Source organism: Notolepis coatsorum (assembly GCF_963971535.1).
Source record: "Notolepis coatsorum genome assembly, chromosome: 3".
Taxonomy (NCBI): Eukaryota; Metazoa; Chordata; class Actinopteri; order Aulopiformes; family Paralepididae; genus Notolepis; species Notolepis coatsorum.
The window spans coordinates 207561974-207579839 of record NC_140167.1 but is presented as its reverse complement, the minus strand read 5'-3'; the positions used below and the strand labels follow the sequence as shown (position 1 = coordinate 207579839).

General features: G+C 48.4%; 1 protein-coding gene across 2 annotated transcripts in view; it reads left to right on the top strand.

Moving 5' to 3' along the window:
* homer3b (homer scaffold protein 3b) overlaps nt 1-17866 on the top strand; it is a 113230-nt gene that overhangs the window by 73058 nt on the left and 22306 nt on the right. For both annotated transcript variants that reach the window (XM_084309582.1, XM_084309581.1), the window contains exon 5: nt 13811-13967. In XM_084309582.1, the coding sequence (XP_084165708.1) occupies nt 13811-13967 (157 nt within the window). The remainder of the gene's footprint in view (nt 1-13810; nt 13968-17866) is intronic.

Sequence of the window (17866 nt, the reverse complement as noted above, 5' to 3'; positions counted from 1 at the left end):
GTCTAGAAGGACTGGACTAGTGTGGAGGTCTAGAAGGGCTGGACTAGTGTGGAGGTCTAGAAGGACTAGTGTGGAGGTCTAGAAGGACTAGTGTGGAGGTCTAGAAGGACTAGTGTGGAGGTCTAGAAGGACTAGTGTGGAGGTCTAGAAGGACTGGATTAGTGTGGAGGTCTAGAAGGGCTGGACTAGTGTGGAGGTCTAGAAGGGCCGGACTAGTGTGGAGGTCTAGAAGGACTAGTGTGGAGGTCTAGAAGGGCCGGACTAGTGTGGAGGTCTAGAAGGACTGGACTAGTGTGGAGGTCTAGAAGGGCTGGACTAGTGTGGAGGTCTAGAAGGACTAGTGTGGAGGTCTAGAAGGACTGGATTAGTGTGGCGGTCTAGAAGGGCTGGATTAGTGTGGAGGTCTAGAAGGGCTGGACTAGTGTGGAGGTCTAGAAGGGCCGGACTAGTGTGGAGGTCTAGAAGGACTGGACTAGTGTGGAGGTCTAGAAGGGCTGGACTAATATGGAGGTCTAGAAGGACTAGTGTGGAGGTCTAGAAGGACTGGATTAGTGTGGAGGTCTAGAAGGTCTGGACTAGTGTGGAGGTCTAGAAGGGCTGGACTAGTGTGGAGGTCTAGAAGGACTAGTGTGGAGGTCTAGAAGGACTAGTGTGGAGGTCTAGAAGGACTAGTGTGGAGGTCTAGAAGGGCTGGACTAGTGTGGAGGTCTAGAAGGACTAGTGTGGAGGTCTAGAAGGACTGGATTAGTGTGGAGGTCTAGAAGGGCTGGACTAGTGTGGAGGTCTAGAAGGGCTGGACTAGTGTGGAGGTCTAGAAGGGCCGGACTAGTGTGGAGGTCTAGAAGGACTAGTGTGGAGGTCTAGAAGGACTAGTGTGGAGGTCTAGAAGGGCTGGACTAGTGTGGAGGTCTAGAAGGACTAGTGTGGAGGTCTAGAAGGGCTGGACTAGTGTGGAGGTCTAGAAGGGCTGGACTAGTGTGGAGGTCTAGAAGGGCTGGACTAGTGTGGAGGTCTAGAAGGGCCGGACTAGTGTGGAGGTCTAGAAGGACTAGTGTGGAGGTCTAGAAGGACTAGTGTGGAGGTCTAGAAGGGCTGGACTAGTGTGGAGGTCTAGAAGGACTAGTGTGGAGGTCTAGAAGGGCTGGACTAGTGTGGAGGTCTAGAAGGGCTGGACTAGTGTGGAGGTCTAGAAGGGCTGGACTAATGTGGAGGTCTAGAAGGGCTGGACTAGTGTGGAGGTCTAGAAGGGCCGGACTAGTGTGGAGGTCTAGAAGGGCTGGACTAGTGTGGAGGTCTAGAAGGACTAGTGTGGAGGTCTAGAAGGACTGGACTAGTGTGGAGGTCTAGAAGGGCTGGACTAGTGTGGAGGTCTAGAAGGACTGGACTAGTGTGGAGGTCTAGAAGGGCTGGACTAGTGTGGAGGTCTAGAAGGGCCGGACTAGTGTGGAGGTCTAGAAGGGCCGGACTAATGTGGAGGTCTAAGCACTCTCCTACCACCGCAGAGACCCGGGTTCAAATCCCGGCAGCGGTAAATTGATCAATTCATCAACCAATCTCCCTCCCAGTCCCTCCCGCTCCCCACCGCTCTGTTGAGGAAATGCCTCAAACCGTGGAAGGTTTCTCTATGCCATTTCACAGGGTTTAAGGTTCTTATTAACACTTTGACGACCGTTCGGGGCCGTCTAATATGGTGCTAGAGGACCAAGGTTTGTCAACACACCGATGTCTCTTTGTAGAGCTATATCTATACTTTATAGTATTGCTATCTGTCCATTCTCATCGTCACTTGAGTGCATAAACCGTCCCTTCAAAATGGCTTAAAGAAAAAAAAATCCATCAATAGGTTGTCATTTTATAGCGCCGTGAATATAAGCATTATCGCAGATTTCGGCTCATATATTTTCTGGGAAGCTAGTTATGGAGCTAAAGGCTACTAACGTTATATTCAACGGCATTTCCGCTGTATATATGCTAAAGAAATAACTTAAACTGCATATGGTCCGGGCTCTCCCAAAGCATGTATGGATGAAAGGGGGGCGGCGGGGGACGCCGATTAGTATTATTGATCACCGATAACAGTGTCAGTGTATATAGCCACATTAGCCTATCGTCTGGTTACGTTACACAGCAAGCTTCAATCCGGCTGTAATTTAGGTGAAAAGGCTCTTACCGTCAGCCGGTGGGATCCCCTCCAGCATTTCCCCGTTATCGATCTGCATCTGGTAGATCGATATGTCCATTGGTTGATGATAAATGCCCTTATTCCATGGTGAAATTTGCGATTCGAAACGTGATCCACGGTGGATAGTGTTGCTTTGGGATCAGGGTAATATGATCCTCTGATAAAAAAAAAGAAAGAGAAATCCAATCGCCCACAATGATACTACAGTGGAGCGATGGCGCCCCTAAGAGGATCTGGCCGGTATTGCATGTTGGCGAATCCACAGAGGAGGGTAATTCTGCAGAGCCGATGGGGGATGTTGATCCGGTTATTAATATGGAATAAAACAATAACAACTTGCCACGGCTATATACGTGCCTCTGGTCCACAACGCATGGCACCGAAACCCGTACTTATACGTGGCTGGTCCCCATTGTGTTAAGGGTTCATTCTTCTATTCGTGGACATAGACAGGAGAGACGAGAGGGAGAAAAGGGGACGACATTCAACAAAGGACGTGAGCCGGATTCAAACCCCACAACATGAAGCCTAGAATGAATGGGAGTCGCATGCAAACAGTGCTCTCATTATGCGTGGCGCTGTACAGCGGGCGGATCTCACCACATGACTGTCACACTTTCAGCTCTGAGTGTTACTCAGGAGTGAGGGGGAAAAGGCAGATGAGTATTGAGCACAAGCCATTAATTAAGCTCTAGCCATATTTTCTGAAAATCCGCCTGAAAGTACATGCCCAAGTAAATGGAAGATTGCTCCACTTCTACAAGGTCCATTTGCATGTTCTTGGTATCTAGGGATATCTATGGACCTCAGGGAATGTATTCACAGTGTCATAAATATTGTGTCTGTTACTCTGCTTGAGTAAATTGTGTTGAAACAGAGGAGAATATAAATCATAATTTTTCTTTGCATCTTTGACAGTGAATAACACCATGCTAACATTGTGCTTGGGCAGATTTCTCTCTAAGCAAATGAATAAAGGGAAGATGATTAACCCTTTCACTGCCACACGACAGCCGGTTAACCGTTTCACTGTGACAATACAGAAGGTTAGCCCTTTACGATCACACAACCAACGGCGATGCTCCATCAATAGCATCATTAGCTCCGTGAATTTTGTGTGATAGTAAAGGGTTAACCTTCTGTCGTGTGGCAGTGAAAGGGTTGAATAGAAGGATTTGTAGATACAGTACTGAATTATAATCCATTTGAATTATACATAGAAAACTGAATGATGAACTATAAATGACTTTATTATGGCCAAATCATACATCTATGGATGGGGAAAAGCTCCTCTTTCCAATGGCAGGGTTACATCTGGATTTAGTCATTTCCTGACATTTTTACGATAAAAGAGCGATAGAATTTGCATTATTCCGATAAATTCTTATTTTTGGAAAGTTTTCAAAACATCTGTAAATAAACGTAGTGCTGAAAATATACACTTTGACTGCTGTTTTGATAGGGTTAGGGTATTTACTCTTGGCTACATTTGAAAAATAAACACGGCATTAATTAATACGGTCTGTATTGATCGATTTATGAGAAAACAGCAGGGTCCCCCAATTGGCCAACAGGCTACGGCCAATTAACAAACCGCTCGCACGCTGTTATCCGTGCGAACGCGGCCATTTAATGCACACGGGCAGTCCCCCCGTCAGTCCCAGGGTAGTCTAATCAAACTCCTCTCACCGACCCCCCCTCTGTCTCTCCGACCCCCCCTCTGTCTCTCTGACCCCCCCTCTGTCTCTCCGACCCCCCCTCTGTCTCTCCGACCCCCCCTCTGTCTCTCACCGACCCCCCCTCTGTCTCTCCGACCCCCCCTCTGTCTCTCCGACCCCCCCTCTGTCTCTCTGACCCCCCCTCTGTCTCACCGACCCCCCCTCTGTCTCTCTGACCCCCCCTCTGTCTCTCCGACCCCCCCTCTGTCTCTCCGACCCCCCCTCTGTCTCTCCGACCCCCCCTCTGTCTCTCCGACCCCCCCTCTGTCTCTCCGACCCCCCCTCTGTCTCACCGACCCCCCCTCTGTCTCTCCGACCCCCCCTCTGTCTCACCGACCCCCCCTCTGTCTCTCTGACCCCCCCTCTGTCTCTCACCGACCCCCCCTCTGTCTCACAGACCCCCCCTCTGTCTCTCCGACCCCCCCTCTGTCTCTCTGACCCCCCCTCTGTCTCTCCGACCCCCCCTCTGTCTCTCCGACCCCCCCTCTGTCTCACCGACCCCCCCTCTGTCTCTCTGACCCCCCCTCTGTCTCTCCGACCCCCCCTCTGTCTCTCCGACCCCCCCTCTGTCTCTCTGACCCCCCCTCTGTCTCTCCGACCCCCCCTCTGTCTCTCCGACCCCCCCTCTGTCTCACCGACCCCCCCTCTGTCTCTCCGACCCCCCCTCTGTCTCTCCGACCCCCCCTCTGTCTCTCCGACCCCCCTCTGAGAGCAGCAACATGACCCTGCGGTCCTACAACAAGTTTTCAAGTTTGTTTATTAAATATCACAATAAAATACACTTTACGGTGAAATGCTTGCTTCTCTATGAGCCCCTGAGAGTGTGCTTCATACAGTAAAAAAAGTAAGTAAAGAGGAATATACATATATACAATATACATATATACAATATACAGTACAACCTAGGTACAGTCTAAGTACAGTGAGTAAAAATTTGTAAACAGTGAGGTACAATGCAGAAAAAGATGTTTCTTTAATAGATAAATATAAAGTGAGTGTTAAGGTGAGTGTTTGTTTAAAGTGAGTGTGTACATGTGGATGTGTGTGCAGTGAGTGTAGATGAATGGTTGTTACATGGAGTCGTTGAGCATCCTGATGGCCTGGGAATAGAAGCTCCTTCTGAGTCTCTCTGTACTGGCCATGAGACTCCGGTAGCGCTTGCCTGACCGCAGCAGTTTCAAAGAGGCAGTTGTTTGGGTGACTAGAGTCTTTGATTATTATCTTAGCCTTACCCCTGCAACCAGGCATGCGTTGTTCATGGGACGGGGTAGCACGGTGTGCAAGCTCACTGAGTATTAAAGATTTGAGCAGAAGCGCGTGCACGCACATGCATGGTTGTGCGCGCATGCGCGTGCACTCAAGAACGCGCTGCGCTCGACTCGGCTCGTCTGTTTACCTGCCTCCCGGCGCTACCTCGCATTATCATAACAATAGCCGCTAGGCCGGTGTCTTCAACCACGTCTGGACTCTTTGTGATGTAAATATGGAATGTCCCAAGTTGCTGCTGTTTACAGAGTGTATTGTTGTCCAAAGGTGAATGATGTATGAGGCTACATTTTCCTACGTGTCTCACCGTTTGGAATTGACAACTGTTTTGATTTAACCCTTCATTCACCATCATTCACCTTTGGACAACAATACACTCTGTAAACAGCAGCAACTTGGGACATTCCATATTTACATCACAAACTTTGGGACTGAGTAGATAATTAATTAATCTTCTCTTTATTTTTATTATTTATATTAAAACTGAATCAAACCATAAACAAGGTTGCCTGTTGGGATGTTAGATCCTAATGTGAAAAACTGATTCTATATATCTGCACTTTATGTGCTCATTTTATGCCTGTCTTTCTTCTGTTGTGAAGCACTTTGAGCTGCAGTTTCTGTATGAAAGGCTATACAAACAAAGTGTATTATTATTTATACATGTGCGCGAGGGAACATATGCGCGTGCGCGCGGCGTCATTATCCTGCGTGCCGGCTCAGTCCATATTAACAACGCACCACTGCCTGCAACGCTTGTTATAAACGTCCTGGAGAGTGGGAAGCCCCCCTCCAACAGAAGCCCCCCTCCAACAGAAGGCCCCCTCCAACAGAAGCCCCCCTCCAACAGAAGCCCCCCTCCAACAGAAGGCCCCCTCCAACAGAAGCCCCCCTCCAACAGAAGCCCCCCTCCAACAGAAGCCCCCCTCCAACAGAAGCCCCCCTCCAACAGAAGCCCCCCTCCAACAGAAGCCCCCCAAGCCCCCTCCAACAGAAGCCCCCCAAGCCCCCCTCCAACAGAAGCCCCCCTCCAACAGAAGCCCCCCAAGCCCCCCTCCAACAGAAGCCCCCCTCCAACAGAAGCCCCCCTCCAACCCCCTCCAACAGAAGCCCCCCTCCAACAGAAGCCCCCCAAGCCCCCCTCCAACAGAAGCCCCCCTCCAACAGAAGCCCCCCTCCAACAGAAGCCCCCCTCCAACAGAAGCCCCCCTCCAACAGAAGCCCACATCACTGTTCTCTCTTCATGGAAACTCTTCACAGGCGGAGGCTCCTTTGTGTTTTTTCTAGTGCTGTCAGGCGATTAAAAAAATGTATCTAATTAATTACAGGATTAATTAAACCTTCTGTTTAATCATCTCCATCTATTAATTTGCTTAGATTTTTTTAGGTCTGGTCAATTTTAGCATGGTGTTATTCACAGTCAAAGATAAAGATTTTTATTGATATTCTCCTTTGGTTCATTACAATTGACTCAAGACTAGTAACAGACACAGTACTTCTGACACTAGAATCAGATACCAAGAACATGCAAATGGACCATATTAAAAAAAGTCTGTAAATGTGTATTCTATGTTCTTATGGAATGAATGAGATTAAAAAATATTAAAAAAAATAATAATAATTTTGAATTAATTTCATAACGCGATAATTTGCTGTGTAATTAATTAATCTAATTAACGCGATAAACTGACAGCCCTAGTTTTTTCTTTTTAAATACATGTTTTACCTTTTCACTACCACACTACAAAGGGTTAACACATTCACTACCACACTACAGAAGGTTAACCATTTCACTACCACACTACAAAGGGTTAACGCTTTCACTACCACACTACAAAGGATTAACGCTTTCACTACCACACTACAAAGGGTTAACACTTTCACTGTCACACTACAGAAGTTTAACCCTTTCGCTACCACACTACAGAAGGTTAACCCTTTCACTACCACACTACAAAGGGTTAACCTTCTATGGTGTGGCAGTGAAAGGGTTAAGAAGCGTACATGCACACGAACATCCCCCCACCCCCCATCGGTACACTCACACAAAACAAACTGGCGCCCAGAAAAGTGGCCATTTTTAAACTTGAACTTGAGGACTGCATACTGTTTTTGCAAACCAAAATACTATACTTTATACTTATAGCACATGCATGAGCCCGGTCTCTTTTGGAAGATAACATTCTGAAGTTTCTGATACAATAAAGAAAATTCACTTTTAGTGCTAATGAAATAGAATAACATGGGTCTGAACTTAAGTTGAACTTGAACTTGAACTTGTGTACTCACGTTTTTCTGTAGTAGTTGCAATATCCAAAAGTATATTTCCCAAAAAATTGGTATGGCTGAAAAAACACCCTGGTTCCATAGCCTGAAGTCTTGTATAATACATGTCCAAATTTCATTAAAAAATATAAAATCCGTTCAGAAATGAGTGATTAGGAGTGATTTTGGTCAAATGTGAGAAAAAAAAAAGCTCTGCAGGTTTAAGTTTTCTCATAGACTCCAATGCATTCGGCACATTTTTTACTTCCTGTTTTCGCTCGTGACTCTTCACCTAGATCCCTGATTCGCTCATCCCTACATAGGGTATCATTGGAAAGCCACACTCATTGGTTACAACCCTGTCCAATAATCTTTGAGAACGCCAAATGATTGACGGAGTTAGAGCCTCGGGAGTGGTATTCGAAAAAATTAAAAGTCTGCTAAAGACTTATCAGCATGTAACTCGAGAACCGCTGAACGGATTTTGTCGCCTGAAATGGCAATCGACAGGCAACAAATGGGGCTTTAATTCTATCCATATATTGTATTAAAACATATGCACACCCGAGCCGCTAGAGGTCGCCAAAGTGGTGTGTTGCGCTGGTGGGCAAATCGTCCGCAAAACGTCCCGGGGCCGGGTCGGTGCCAGTTAAGACTAAGAGGTTAAAAAAGAAAACATAGACGTGGGGAACACCACTGCTGCCATTAATTTCCTATTGTCCTATTGTGAGGACATTGTTTTGAAAGCTTCTAAATTTAATCCAGTTGTGGTCAACGGCAATGTCTTCTTTGTGTGTGTGTGTGTGTGTGTGTGTGTGTGTGTGTGTGTGTGTGTGTGTGTGTGTGTGTGTGTGTGTGTGTGTGTGTGTGTGTGTGTGTGTGTGTGTGTGTGTGTGTGTGTGTGTGTGTGTGTGTGTGTGTGTGTGTGTGTGTGTGTGTGTGTGTGTGTGTGTGTGTGTGTGTTTTTTGTTTGTATACATTTGATGATTACAGGCCTATGTGGGTTTTAAGCTGCCAGTTGCTATGGTGATTAACTTTAGGCTTGCTGTCAGTTGGCACTTTAGTGGAGTGAGTTGTTGCTTTTGTTGTCAAGAGCAACAGGTCCAGGGGCGCAGTGGGCAAGGCGCTCGCCACTAATACAGGAGATGCTGGGTTCGAGCCCAGCTCTCCGCATTGCTACCAGCTTGGCTGGTCGTTCATACTAATACAATTGGCAGTATTAGGGGTGGGAAGCTGGTGGGTGGGGATCGGACGTTGTGGACAGCGACTCCTACAGGTCGGTTGGTGCGCCTGCGCAGTAGAATCAGGAAGCGACGAGGGCGGCGTGTCCCTCCCACGTAGACCCTCGCCGCTGATCGCGCTGTGCAGGTGAAAAGATGCGACGGCTGCTTCCTCGAGTACCGGAGGGGACACGTGATGCAAGGCTTCGTCCACATTGCAGCCGGCTTGTGGGAGGCATGGCCTAACAGCGTTCGAGACAGGGGAGGGTAGAATTGGACGATACGAAATTGGAGAAGGGAGAAAAATTGAAAAATGGGGAGAAAAATTAGATAAAAAAAAAAACTCTTCTGCCTCTCTACCCTCATCTGTCCTCCTTTCCCGTCCCTAAACTCTCCTTCCTCCCATCTCTTTCCTTCACATTCTCACACCCCTCAAGAACCTCACAAAAGTCGCCCACGTCCTCTCAAACTGCTCTGTCTTTCCCCTTTGTATGTAGGTCAGCTTTTCCATTGCCAAATTCTCTGCCACTTCCTTTAACCATTGTTTAGATCCTGGTCTCTGTACATAGCTGTCAACCCTCACGTTTTTCCCGGGATTCTCCTGTTTTTTCGACCCTCTTCACGCCCTTTTCACGGTTCACGGATTGGCACGTTTTCGAAAAAAATTAAAATAAAAAAAAAAAAAAAAAAAATGTATATATAATTTTTTTTTTAACTCATAAAATATATGTGATCAAGTCCAGCGTTTGTGCAGACATGTCTCCATTTTCATTTTCCAGATTTTTCCAGGTTGTGAAAGTACAGAATGTAAGCTTTCAAATGATGTGTCATACTTTGAAATCTGAGAATGTTTTGAATATCATGTATTCATTTAAATCTTGTAACTCAGTCTGTTGTCTAGAACACTCAAGGGGAGGAAATGCCTCTGATTTTCACACTTCAGCTAGTTTGGGGGGGGGGGCGTGGACAACTACCCTCACCTGAATGCGTCCATTGTTAACTAGGGATGGGTACCGAATTCGGTACTTTTGAGGTACCGAACCGAAACACGTCGGTACTACCGAGTATCGAATCAAGTGAGAAACCGAAAAAAAAAAAAAAAAATTATTAAAGGGGCTATGCACTGCTATTCCTAGCACTATTTGGGCAACTTTACACAATTCCTGTTAGTCTATTGAAGACATTTGTAATTTTTTTTTCAAAAAAATGCATTGTTTTATATTTCAAGTACTCGAAACCATCATTTTTCAGCCTCGAGAAATCAGGCTGTTATGGCCTGGCTCCGCCCATAAGCACTTTGAGTGACAGTCAGACCACAGTCTGCACTGGTAGAGGGAGGGAGGGAGGGAGGGGGGGGAAGAGAGAGAGTTCAGTTCAGTTCAGAGTTTTTATTTGCCACATGGAATAATACAATCATAGTTTCTTCATTAAAAAATCATAAATAGTCATTCCATGGACAAAAGGAGCAGGAAGAAGAATAAATCTTATAGTTATATAGTTACCTGCCCCTTATTCCTAAACTAACATGTATTTTCTTAATGGTCGGCGTATAACCTTATTTACACAAATAATCATTTATACCATGAGAGAGAGAGAGAGAGAGATATACCATGAGAGAGAGAGAGAGAGAGAGAGAGAGAGAGAGAGAGAGAGAGAGAGAGAGAGAGAGAGAGAGAGAGAGAGAGAGAGAGAGAGAGAGAGAGAGAGAGAAGCCCCTCCCTCTCTCTTCCTTTTTTTCTTTCTATCACTCTCCCGTTCGGAGGTGTGTGTCGCGCGGACCTCCGTGCGGCAGGTCCCCCCCCCCCCCCCAAGTGCCCCCTCTCTCTCCCTCCCTCCCTCTCTCTTCCTTTTTTTCTTTCTATCACTCTCCCGTTCGGAGGTGTGTGTCGCGCGGACCTCCGTGCGGCAGGTCCCCCCCCCCCCCCAAGTGCCCCCTCTCTCTCCCTCCCTCCCTCTCTCTTCCTTTCTCTCGGCTCCCTCTCGGCTCTCTCTTCCTCTTGGCCCCGCAGCCCCACTCGCTGTCTAGTCTAGGTAGAATGGGGGCGGGCATTAGCTCCAACCACAGAGCCAATCGCATCACTGTGTCTATCCACAGCGCCCAGTGACGTGCTCAGGGACTTCAAATCAAAATGACCCGATTTACTAGAGGCACAGAGGGGTTGGGCTGAAACGGAGCAATTCGCCAATATGGTATTTAGACCCTAAAACACATTGATACGAACTCCTATTACTACAATACAATGCTAGAGACTGAAAAATGACATTTATAATGCATGGGACCTTTAATTTTTTTTTTTACCTTTTTTTTTTTTAACTTTTTCTTTTTATGTCAACGTTCACACGCACAATATATGCTTACCTAGGATTTGACTTGATTCAACAACAAAGCAGTCGGAGCAATGACCAGCCGAAAACTGTCGAAATTGTAGTTATTTGAAGTTTGGATTTTTTTTTTACGACTGAGGTAGGTAAATTAAATTTCTTGCGACTAAAGTACCGAAAAAAGGTACCGTTGGGTACCGGTATCGATTCACAGGTACCGGTACCGGTATCAAATGTGAAAGGTACCCATCCCTATTGTTAACGTTAATGACTCTCTCTGTGTGAATGCCTTTACCTGGCTCAATTAATCTGAATCCCAACGCGCATCTCTATTCAGATGCAAAAATACCCCCCCCCCCACCTCTCCTCTGTGGAGAGTACAAACTGTTTCAAAACAGTTTTAAACACAGAATTCTTACAATCTGTTTGCTATTATACTAAATATGTTCTTCATGTTCTAAGTGGTTGCCTAGTGGAGATTTAGGATTCACTGACTGTACACTAAGAAAAAAAGCTGCAAGAAAACTAAATGTCTGGCATCAATGGTTTCCAAATACTGTCAAATTACAGTAAAATCAAATACATTTACAGATTACAACCTTTATTTAATGGTTAATATTTTGATACAAGGTAATTTACTGTATTTTTATAGCATTTACACTTAAAGTAGGAAAACAAAAGTAATCTGTAAAATAATTAGAGGTGGGCATAGATACATTTTTTTTAATCTAGATTAATCTATCTGCAATCCTGGATTTAATCTAGATTAATCTAGATTAAAATGGCTCAAAAAACAAACAAAAAAACCTGCCGAAGGCATTCAAAATATGTGTGTTCTACCCAAATAATGACCAGAAGTAAGTCCTTACTTTTTCTTTCCTCCTCATGTTTCTCAGGCCAGGTGGCCCATTACACCATGAGCCCATCTCCCGTTTCCAAAATGCATTACAGACTGTTTGAAAAAGCTGTTTTGCTATGATAATTGGTAATGAAATATCAAAATAATGTTCAATAAGATGTACTTGTGTTTAATAAGTTGTTTTATTCAGAAGTTAACACAAATAAATAATATTACCAGTACAGTACAGTATCTAGCAAACTCTCAGGAGCAAAACAGAAAGAATCATTTCAAACTTGAACTATGTGACATGGCTTGAATCAACTGCTCCAGTGGAGTTGCTCAGTGGCCAATGGTGTCAACTGTGGTTGTACTGGGCAGCTCCCAGGTGTGAATGGAACTGTGTGAATGTGAAGCAGGGCGTTCCTGAAAAAGAGCATCTGTGCTCAGCGAACCTACCCTGGGTAAATAAAGGTAAAAAAAAGAAAATGTAAAAAAAAAATTATTAAATTTTTTTTTTAGATTAATGCGTTAATTATATTATCGCGCAATACTAGTATAGCGTTAACGCAGCACGTTAACGCCGTTAATGGCCCAGCTCTAAAAATAATACAGTGAATTTCCTTAATACAGGTTTTGACCAGCAGCAGATGGCAGCGACGAGGCAGCTCCATTGGAAGGGGGCGGGGCCGGGAGGGAGGGGGCGGGGCCGGGTGGGAGGGGGCGGGGCGGGGCTAAAACGTGCACGTTTTTTCTCCTGCCAATGTTGACAGCTATGTCTCTGTATCTCCTTCCAGTTTAGAGTAACAGACAAAAATGTATCAATTTCCTCTTTCTAGTGTTAGCTGGAAGGTTCTCTGGGTACATGTGTAGTATAGATAACTTAGGATCGACTTATATCTCTGTCAGCTCGGAGATGAGCTCCAGAATCTCTTTCCAATACTCCTGCATCCTGTCCCACATCCCCACCTCTACCCCACGCCTAGTGCACTCACCTGGTGTCACGGGGTCGAACCTGTGTCATGTCTCTGGTGTCGTGTATATTCTATGGACCCACTGGTACTGTAGACGTTTACGTCTGGTGTTAATTGAAAGGGTCTGTGACATTTCACATGTTTGTTCCCAATCTGGAGTTGCATTTGGAGTGTATTTTGTGACTGTTGGGAACTAGGCTACACTGGCACACCTACTTCCAGTGAATGACGCTAAGCTAGGCTAACGGTGCGGCTGTTCCCTAAGCCTGATGCCCAGAGGAGAACAGGGTCTCTGCTGGTCCAGGGGAGATGGAAGATACATTCAACATGGAGCCCAGAGGAGAACAGGGTCTCTGCTGGTCCAGGGGAGATGGAAGATACATTCAACATGGAGCCCAGAGGAGAACAGGGTCTCTGCTGGTCCAGGGGAGATGGAAGATACATTCAACATGGAGCCCAGAGGAGAACAGGGTCTCTGCTGGTCCAGGGGAGATGGAAGATACATTCAACATGGAGCCCAGAGGAGAACAGGGTCTCTGCTGGTCCAGGGGAGATGGAAGATACATTCAACATGGAGCCCAGAGGAGAACAGGGTCTCTGCTGGTCCAGGGGAGATGGAAGATACATTCAACATGGAGCGTTGGTGCATCTTTGGGACGACGGACCATCTGGACTAATGAGCTCCTTTTTAACTATTATAATACAAAATAAAGGTTTTATAGCACTTTGCTAAATCAAAGTTTACACAGAGCTCTACAGCAGAAAAACACTAAAAACCAAGGCTTAATAGCAACGAATGTGAAATAAATAAAAGATAAATTGTGGAATTAAACAAAAGAACATAAAGAAAATACAATTACATTTGTCTTCAATTATATTTACATTTAGTCATTTAGCTGACGCTTTTATCCAAAGCGACCTACAAGTTTGATATGTACTTGTTGTTCCTTTGTATACATTTGCCTTTATGTATGAAGCAGGGTTTTAGTTTATTTAGAACAAGCCTGTCGTGTCATCCCTCCCAGGTCCGTCTGTGAGATGAATCTGGAGGCTGAGCTCTTCACCCTGCAGGACAGTAACGCCAAGCTGGTGGCTGCCCTGCAAGAGGCCAACAGCAGCCTGGAGCAGTGGAAGACCCAGCTCGCAGAGTACCAGGAGGAGACGGAGAGGCTGCGGAACCAGGTGAGGGCTCAGGTAGCAGAGTACCAGGAGGAGACAGAGAGGGACCAGCTAGCAGAGTACCAGGAGGAGAGAGAGAGAGAGGGACCAGCTAGCAGAGTACCAGGAGGAGAGAGAGAGGTGAGGGACCAGCTAGCAGAGTACCAGGAGGAGACAGAGAGGGACCAGCTAGCAGAGTACCAGGAGGAGAGAGAGAGAGAGGGACCAGCTAGCAGAGTACCAGGAGGAGAGAGAGAGGTGAGGGACCAGCTAGCAGAGTACCAGGAGGAGAGAGAGAGGTGAGGGACCAGCTAGCAGAGTACCAGGAGGAGAGAGAGAGAGAGGGACCAGCTAGCAGAGTACCAGGAGGAGAGAGAGAGAGGTGAGGGACCAGCTAGCAGAGTACCAGGAGGAGAGAGAGAGGTGAGGGACCAGCTAGCAGAGTACCAGGAGGAGAGAGAGAGAGGTGAGGGACCAGCTAGCAGAGTACCAGGAGGAGAGAGAGAGAGAGGGACCAGCTAGCAGAGTACCAGGAGGAGAGAGAGAGAGAGGGACCAGCTAGCAGAGTACCAGGAGGAGAGAGAGAGAGAGGGACCAGCTAGCAGAGTACCAGGAGGAGAGAGAGAGAGGTGAGGGACCAGCTAGCAGAGTACCAGGAGGAGAGAGAGAGGTGAGGGACCAGCTAGCAGAGTACCAGGAGGAGAGAGAGAGAGAGGGACCAGCTAGCAGAGTACCAGGAGGAGAGAGAGAGAGAGGGACCAGCTAGCAGAGTACCAGGAGGAGAGAGAGAGAGAGGTGAGGGACCAGCTAGCAGAGTACCAGGAGGAGAGAGAGAGGTGAGGGACCAGCTAGCAGAGTACCAGGAGGAGAGAGAGAGAGAGGGACCAGCTAGCAGAGTACCAGGAGGAGAGAGAGAGAGAGGGACCAGCTAGCAGAGTACCAGGAGGAGAGAGAGAGAGAGGGACCAGCTAGCAGAGTACCAGGAGGAGAGAGAGAGAGAGAGACCAGCTAGCAGAGTACCAGGAGGAGAGAGAGAGAGAGAGAGACCAGCTAGCAGAGTACCAGGAGGAGAGACAGAGAGGGACCAGCTAGCAGAGTACCAGGAGGAGAGAGAGAGAGAGAGGGACCAGCTAGCAGAGTACCAGGAGGAGAGAGAGAGGTGAGGGACCAGCTAGCAGAGTACCAGGAGGAGAGAGAGAGGTGAGGGACCAGCTAGCAGAGTACCAGGAGGAGAGAGAGAGAGAGGGACCAGCTAGCAGAGTACCAGGAGGAGAGAGAGAGAGAGGGACCAGCTAGCAGAGTACCAGGAGGAGAGAGAGAGAGGTGAGGGACCAGCTAGCAGAGTACCAGGAGGAGAGAGAGAGAGGGACCAGCTAGCAGAGTACCAGGAGGAGAGAGAGAGGTGAGGGACCAGCTAGCAGAGTACCAGGAGGAGAGAGAGAGAGAGGGACCAGCTAGCAGAGTACCAGGAGGAGAGAGAGAGAGAGGGACCAGCTAGCAGAGTACCAGGAGGAGAGAGAGAGGTGAGGGACCAGCTAGCAGAGTACCAGGAGGAGAGAGAGAGGAGAGGGACCAGCTAGCAGAGTACCAGGAGGAGAGAGAGAGAGAGGTGAGGGACCAGCTAGCAGAGTACCAGGAGGAGAGAGAGAGAGAGAGGGACCAGCTAGCAGAGTACCAGGAGGAGAGAGAGAGAGAGGGACCAGCTAGCAGAGTACCAGGAGGAGAGAGAGAGAGAGGGACCAGCTAGCAGAGTACCAGGAGGAGAGAGAGAGAGAGGGACCAGCTAGCAGAGTACCAGGAGGAGAGAGAGGTGAGGGACCAGCTAGCAGAGTACCAGGAGGAGAGAGAGAGAGAGGGACCAGCTAGCAGAGTACCAGGAGGAGAGAGAGAGAGAGGGACCAGCTAGCAGAGTACCAGGAGGAGAGAGAGAGGTGAGGGACCAGCTAGCAGAGTACCAGGAGGAGAGAGAGAGGTGAGGGACCAGCTAGCAGAGTACCAGGAGGAGAGAGAGAGAGAGGGACCAGCTAGCAGAGTACCAGGAGGAGAGAGAGAGAGAGGGACCAGCTAGCAGAGTACCAGGAGGAGAGAGAGAGAGAGGTGAGGGACCAGCTAGCAGAGTACCAGGAGGAGAGAGAGAGAGACCAGCTAGCAGAGTACCAGGAGGAGAGAGAGAGAGAGAGGGACCAGCTAGCAGAGTACCAGGAGGAGAGAGAGAGAGAGGGACCAGCTAGCAGAGTACCAGGAGGAGAGAGAGAGGTGAGGGACCAGCTAGCAGAGTACCAGGAGGAGAGAGAGAGAGAGAGGGACCAGCTAGCAGAGTACCAGGAGGAGAGAGAGAGAGAGAGGGACCAGCTAGCAGAGTACCAGGAGGAGAGAGAGAGAGAGGGACCAGCTAGCAGAGTACCAGGAGGAGAGAGAGAGAGAGAGGGACCAGCTAGCAGAGTACCAGGAGGAGAGAGAGAGAGAGGGACCAGCTAGCAGAGTACCAGGAGGAGAGAGAGGTGAGGGACCAGCTAGCAGAGTACCAGGAGGAGAGAGAGAGGTGAGGGACCAGCTAGCAGAGTACCAGGAGGAGAGAGAGAGAGAGAGGGACCAGCTAGCAGAGTACCAGGAGGAGAGAGAGGTGAGGGACCAGCTAGCAGAGTACCAGGAGGAGAGAGAGAGGTGAGGGACCAGCTAGCAGAGTACCAGGAGGAGAGAGAGAGGTGAGGGACCAGCTAGCAGAGTACCAGGAGGAGAGAGAGAGGTGAGGGACCAGCTAGCAGAGTACCAGGAGGAGAGAGAGAGAGAGGGACCAGCTAGCAGAGTACCAGGAGGAGAGAGAGAGAGAGGGACCAGCTAGCAGAGTACCAGGAGAAGAGAGAGAGGGACCAGCTAGCAGAGTACCAGGAGGAGAGAGAGAGAGAGGTGAGGGACCAGCTAGCAGAGTACCAGGAGGAGAGAGAGAGAGAGGGACCAGCTAGCAGAGTACCAGGAGGAGAGAGAGAGAGAGGGACCAGCTAGCAGAGTACCAGGAGGAGAGAGAGAGAGAGGGACCAGCTAGCAGAGTACCAGGAGGAGAGAGAGAGAGAGGGACCAGCTAGCAGAGTACCAGGAGGAGAGAGAGAGAGAGGGACCAGCTAGCAGAGTACCAGGAGGAGAGAGAGAGAGAGGGACCAGCTAGCAGAGTACCAGGAGGAGAGAGAGAGAGAGGGACCAGCTAGCAGAGTACCAGGAGGAGAGAGAGAGAGAGAGAGGGACCAGCTAGCAGAGTACCAGGAGGAGAGAGAGAGAGGGACCAGCTAGCAGAGTACCAGGAGGAGAGAGAGAGAGAGGTGAGGGACCAGCTAGCAGAGTACCAGGAGGAGAGAGAGAGAGAGGGACCAGCTAGCAGAGTACCAGGAGGAGAGAGATAGAGAGGGACCAGCTAGCAGAGTACCAGGAGGAGAGAGGGAGAGAGGGACCAGCTAGCAGAGTACCAGGAGGAGAGAGAGAGAGAGAGAGAGGGACCAGCTAGCAGAGTACCAGGAGGAGAGAGAGAGGTGAGGGACCAGCTAGCAGAGTACCAGGAGGAGAGAGAGAGAGGGACCAGCTAGCAGAGTACCAGGAGGAGAGAGAGAGAGAGGGACCAGCTAGCAGAGTACCAGGAGGAGAGAGAGAGAGGGACCAGCTAGCAGAGTACCAGGAGGAGAGAGAGAGAGAGGGACCAGCTAGCAGAGTACCAGGAGGAGAGAGAGAGAGAGGGACCAGCTAGCAGAGTACCAGGAGGAGAGAGAGAGAGAGGGACCAGCTAGCAGAGTACCAGGAGAAGAGAGAGAGAGAGAGGGACCAGCTAGCAGAGTACCAGGAGGAGAGAGAGAGGTGAGGGACCAGCTAGCAGAGTACCAGGAGGAGAGAGAGAGAGAGGGACCAGCTAGCAGAGTACCAGGAGGAGAGAGAGAGAG